Raw genomic sequence first — 6,040 nt, 5'->3', positions numbered from 1 at the left:
TTCCTCTCACTTTATCACATCTCTGTATCTTAACTCTATCTGCTATTATAAGCACTATGCCGGCTGTGTCTGCCTTTGAGCACAGGTGAGAACTCGTTCGATGTCCAGCTGTGAGAGCGGAAAGCGGCGCTGGAAACATCCCAGGCGGACGCCACTGTCCCAGGTAAATTCCAGGTTGAACCTAACGCCCCAGCACCTCAACTCCGCTGTTTCTCTGCCCAGGCCCAGCGCACCTACAACGTGGCCCGCCCAGGTATCGTTTACTCCGGCACCGTGCACCACGGACATACGTCTAACCTTTGTCTCGTTGGCCAACACATTTTCCTACATGTTTGTAGTTGAATGAATTAATCTTTTGTCATCATTTAGATGTGTTTGCATATTCATATTAGCTATATTATTATTTCTGTCTGCAATTTAATAAGATGCAATTTTATAAGGTGTGTCAACTTTTTATATCCAATGTCTTTTTAATTTTTTTTATACAGTGTATTTATGTTCTATTGTTTTGTTCTTTGCAGACTTTCTTGAAGCCCCCAAAGTGATTATGGTCATGGTGACAGCATGGCCAAGTTTTTTGTCCTATGAAAGTTCTTTATGCCGAGCGATTCACATAGTGAGCAACCTGAAAGCAAAGGGAAAGATATTTCACTTTCTCACCAAGTATCTGCACTGGGATGAGGTAAGAAGCTGATCCTCAGTGTTCCTCTCAGTGTCATTTTTTTAATCTGGACTTTATCAAGTATTTTACTGCCTTCTTAATCTCCCTTTAATTTCCAAGTATCAGTGTAATCTAGTGGGACAAATTCTTTAAACATTTATATTGAACTACGCTGTCAGTTAAACAGTGTTTTATTGCACTGGGTATTAAATAATGATGTATTTTTTTGCCAGGAGCCTCCAGGAAACATCCACAATGCTATCACCAGCACCCTGAAGTCTTTTCTGAAGACAGCAGTCTGAGGTTCCTGGAGAACAGCTGGTATGGTTATGATCTTTGCCCTGCTACCTGGAACTACATCTTCAGCCTGGATCTTCTGTGTGCACAACTGGGCTGGACTTGGACCATTACCAATATTATACGGTACTGAATGCAAAACATCTTCAACATATTTCATTCTCAGCTTTTTAATATTTAAATCTGAATGATCAAAAATTCATCATTATTTTTCTATAACATCAGCGCTGAGAGAATTTCAGCTGCAAAGGTATTATTTAGGTGGCTTATCTTATCTTTAATACAATAAGATCTCACAGGAAAAAATTGGGTAATTGTTGATATGGTGATGTTTCTGTGAGGAAATGTTTATTGTGCATTTATAAATGAAGTTTTCAGGATCAGTGTTCAGACAGTCAGAGAGAATTCTGTAACTTTAGCTGTAAGTATTTCACCATGAGAGGGTCTTTTTTCAGGAAGTGGTAGCTCAGTGGTGAAGGCTCTGGATTACAAATCGGAAGGTCTGGGGTTCAAGCCCCAGGATCACCAAGTACCACTCTTAGGCCCTTGAGCAAGACCCTTAACTCTCTGTGCTCCAGGGGTGCTGTAGTCATGGCTGACCCAGTGCTCTGCCCCCGGCATTCTATCATCACTGGGGTATGTGAAGAAAGAATTTCTCTGTGCTGTAAGGTACATGTGACAAGTAAAAAGCACCTTTAACCTGTGACCCAGTTCTTATTGCTCCATTTTCCATTAACGGTCAATAATCTAGTGGTTGTTTGAAATATTGCAAAGTTCCCATTCATGTTGCATAAAATCACAAGTGATAATAAAACCACAATGGCTGCTCCATAACCACCACAAAGACCCTCAACATATCCATTACTCCTCTTTTTTATTTATTAGGAAGGACCTTTGGCTGATCCTGAACACTTGGCTGAGGCAAGCAAGGACAGAGCAAACACCGTTCCGAGACGTCTGTGTAGCAGCAGTTTTCAGGCTACTTGGTAAGTTTACTGTAAATCCTGTTTCGGAGCATCATCTCACATTATTCCTGGATTCTTCAGCTTATTACTTGTTGTTTCTGTCCTTCTCAAACAGGGCGACTTGGTCAACTAGGACTTAAGGAGAACATGCTAACGTCACTCGAAAACCTGGCAAAAAGCATTAATCAGTTTGGAATGCAAAACTTCTCAAAAGGTATTTCTAAAGCATCAAATAAAGATGTTTTTATCGATCTTTATCTTTATTCTCTGATGTTTAGTTTTGTGCTTCAGCAGACCCTAATTTTGTATTGGATGTTGTGTGTAGGTATGCCATGGGAAGTGCAGCTCTCAGTCATCTATGCCACTCATGATCTGGCACCCAGCAACCCTGAAGCAGCTCTGAAGACTTTGGAATCATGGAGGAAAAACAGCACACAGCCCGTTCCCCCAGCCGTCATCAAATGCATCAAACAAATCAGCTTCCTTTGTCATCAGACCAAGTCACAAAACTCTAAGAAATCACAGTAGTTAGTATTATATTGAGCACTGCATCCCCCAGGTCTGTATCCTCAGTCACCAGCTGTTCACACTGTGAATCATGACTGTGCTGCAATGCACAGCTCCAATCATCAAGTTTAGTAGTCACATGACCGGCATGAGTCTCATCAACAAGAACGACAAGACGCTTTCAGACAGGAAATGCAGTGGATAATGGACTGGTGCTGACTCAACAATCTTGGTGTTCAGCTGTGGAGAACCTCATCTGGTCTCACAAAGCCACCAGCATTGTGGATGACCACATACACCCTTTATACATTATTGATTATATCAGTGGAGGGCCGTGCATTTGGTACCTGGGCCTTCAGTGGGGACTTACCCGACTTAATCCACCTCTTAATACCACTACTATCATGTCGCAATTATAGAAACAATCAATACAATACAAAACGCAATAGAACAGAGCATTACACAGAGAGAGAGAGGCATTTCACATATGGAGGGTGAAAACCATTTTATTAAAGCAAGAAACCCAGTTAAAATGCCAACCCTCTACACTACAACCGCAAAGGTGTCACCTACATCATCTGGAGCAGTTCAGAATCAATATTTGTCTAATAACATGACAAAAACATAAAAATGTAAATAAAATACAACCTACTCAGCAGAGATGCGGACTCATAATGTGCACCTCCTCCTCACCATCTCCAGCTTTTCTTTAAAATGTATTTTTAAGAATATCCGAAATTAAATCAATTTCTTTTCCTCCATAGGCATTAAAAAGTCTAACTCAGATGTATTCATGTGAACACAGAGCTACACACGTGTTTTGTTAGTTGAACTTGGCTGTAACAGTTTCCCTCTGACCAACCAATCAGAGGACAGAAAATGCTGGCCGCATTTTGGTAGGTAGGTAGGTAGGTAGGTAAGTAGGTAAGTAAGTAGGTAGGTAGGTAGGTAGGTTGGTTGGTTGGTTGGTTGGTAGGTAGATCTTTATTGTCATTGCATAGTACAGGTACACAGCAACGAAATGCAGTTTAGCATCTACCAGAAGTGCAAAATGTAGCAATCGTGAAAATCGTGCAGATAAATACACTGTAAATGTACAGTGAATAAATATAAAGGGGTATAGCTGTGCAGAGACGTGTGGACATTGTTAAAGTACATGTAAGTGGTTAGTGGCTATGGCATTGAAAAAGAAATGTGCAGAAGTAGAAGGTTATAAGATCACGGCATTTAAGAAATGTGCAAGCTGAATGAACAAGTCAAATATATATATATATATATATATATATATATATATATATATATATATATATATATATATATATATATAATATATAGATAGACAATGATTTATACCACATAATCTCATTTGTTCATGGAGATGTTTACTGTCTCTTTTTTTATACACTTTTACATGTTTACACAACATGATCAGCATAAAAACAAATAGTTTCACAATGCAGTTTACTAAAGAATTGTTAATGAGTCGTCATACCTGCTAATAGAGACACACAGAGACTCACTACAAATGCGCTCCTAGTGTTTCAACAAATCTCCTTCAATACCCAAACCACTATAAACACTCTTAAATGCAAAGTAATAAAAGCTTTAAAACCCTTTGTTGGGACACGAGGTGACCTAAAAACCAAAAAACAACTGTGGTTAAAAACTTGATAAAGATCTCCCGGACAAATCTCACATCAGTAGGACAGAATTTTCCCCAAACCTGAGATCTTTATTTTTGGTCTGTTCTACTGATATTGTACTGAGATCATATTTTCAATCGCACTGAGACATTTAAAATGAAACCAAACATGTAAAGTTAAAATTCATACATTCCTAAATTATAATAAATGCAGTATGCAAGTATAGTAGCTTGAATTCCAGGAACTTCTTAATCATCTTTCCATGACCCGGTCATATCCCCAGGAGGGAAAGAGGGGGCTCAAGGATGGGTGAGTTTAATAACTCAATCCATTCAGTTTTGTTTGATTCATTAATTTCTACTCTGTAGATTCAGTTCAAGTCACTCGGTTCAATAAATTCATTTAAAAATAATAAGGTCCAGAAGAGTCGGTTCACTGGTTTTGGTTCAATTGAGTCTGAATCGAAAGATTCACTGGAAAATGACTCGATTCCACAGTTCTAACAAAATCTGTAACATAAAACAGTCTGTCTCCTTAAAAATATTTCTTTCAGCAGTCTCACTCAAGAAAAAGAAACTTCTGTTCTGTTTGTGCAAAACCAGCAGGTGGTCAGAAAGTTCCTTCTCTGTTCCTGGGTTAGTTTGAGGGGTTCACCTCAGTCAGCTTCGTCTCAGTGGTTTGGCTCGTCATCTTACATCATCGTCTCATTGTAATGAACGGTGTTCCAGCATGAAAAAAACCCTGACCTGCATATATACAGACAATAATCAGTTCCCAAACATCTCAACATTCACTGTTTCTAGTTCAATAACAGAACAAATAGCATTCGTACAGTTCAGAGTCTGATTTGAGGTTTAATCAAGTTTACATTTTATTATAACAATATGTTTGATTGAGTTCTTGCATGTAGATGATTTTTAATAAATTTAATACTAACTTCATGCAGGTTCTCACCATAAAGACTGGATTTTATAAAAACTTTTTGACAAAATAAATTGTTTCAATGTTATTAAATCTGTACTCGTTATTTCTACATTATTTATTACATTAATTTAAATCAGCTTCATTTAACTTTAGTTTCATTTATTTATAATCACAAAAATTCAGGTTAAAAATTAAACATGAACCCCCTGTATGTAAAACAGTAAACAGTTTAAGTTTAAGACGGTTTAATATGATCAAGAAAAATATCTATAATTATTAATATTAATAATAATATTAATAATAATATTAATAATAATATTAATAATAATAATAATAATAATAATAATAATAATAATAATAATAATAATAACTGCAGTTGGTTGTCAGATTTCAGTTTTACACTGCCCTCTAGTGGCTCTGTCAGGACTTTTTTTTTTCTTTTTTTTACTTAAATATGCACAAATATTATTCATCGTTCTTGTTGTCTAGTTATATCAAGTTGAGGAGTCTCCCCCGTGTGGATGGAGGAGGAACTGCTACAGTTTAGAGCCTGACTTGAGGTCAGATCAAGTTGAGTTTTTCCAGTAAGTTTGATTGAGTTCTAACATGTAAATAGTACATTTAATACATTTAGTACCACCTTCATGCAGGTTCTCAGCATAAAGACTGGATTTTATAAAAACTTTTTGACAAAATAAATTGTTTCAATGTTATTAATTCTGTACTCGTTATTTCTACATTATTTATTACATTAATTTTAATCAGCTTCATTTAACTTCTGTTTCATTTATTTATATCACAAAAATTCATCTTAAAAATTAAACATTAACCCCTGTATATAAACAGTAAACAGTTTAAGTTTAGAAGGTTTAATATTATCAAGAAAATATCTATAATATAATTGTTATTAATGAAAATAATGAAAATAATAATAATAATAATAATAATAATAATAATAATAATAATAATAATAACTGCAGTTGGTTGTCAGATTTCAGTCTTACACTGCCCTCTAGTGGCTCTGTCAGGACTTTCTTTTACTT

At 36.3% G+C, this 6,040-nt stretch overlaps 1 protein-coding gene and 1 long non-coding RNA gene across 2 annotated transcripts; both read left to right on the top strand.

The window, feature by feature from the left end:
• Positions 1-428: 428 nt before the first annotated feature.
• LOC124382588 lies at positions 429-943 on the top strand. Its single transcript, XR_006925087.1, has 3 exons — positions 429-440; positions 522-682; positions 895-943. It is a non-coding gene; the product is annotated as an uncharacterized LOC124382588 (long non-coding RNA).
• A 20-nt stretch (positions 944-963) lies between these two features.
• LOC124382587 (little elongation complex subunit 1-like) lies at positions 964-2,474 on the top strand. Its single transcript, XM_046844604.1, has 4 exons — positions 964-1,084; positions 1,844-1,944; positions 2,039-2,137; positions 2,249-2,474. Exons 3-4 carry the CDS (start codon positions 2,071-2,073, stop codon positions 2,449-2,451), a joined length of 270 nt encoding a protein of 89 aa, XP_046700560.1. The 5' UTR covers positions 964-1,084; positions 1,844-1,944; positions 2,039-2,070; the 3' UTR covers positions 2,452-2,474.
• Positions 2,475-6,040: the final 3,566 nt, after the last annotated feature.

Source organism: Silurus meridionalis, unplaced genomic scaffold, assembly GCF_014805685.1.
Source record: "Silurus meridionalis isolate SWU-2019-XX unplaced genomic scaffold, ASM1480568v1 Scaffold777, whole genome shotgun sequence".
Classification (NCBI taxonomy): Eukaryota; Metazoa; Chordata; class Actinopteri; order Siluriformes; family Siluridae; genus Silurus; species Silurus meridionalis.
Note: the sequence above shows the minus strand (reverse complement) of the source record. Positions and strands in the feature narration are given on the sequence as shown.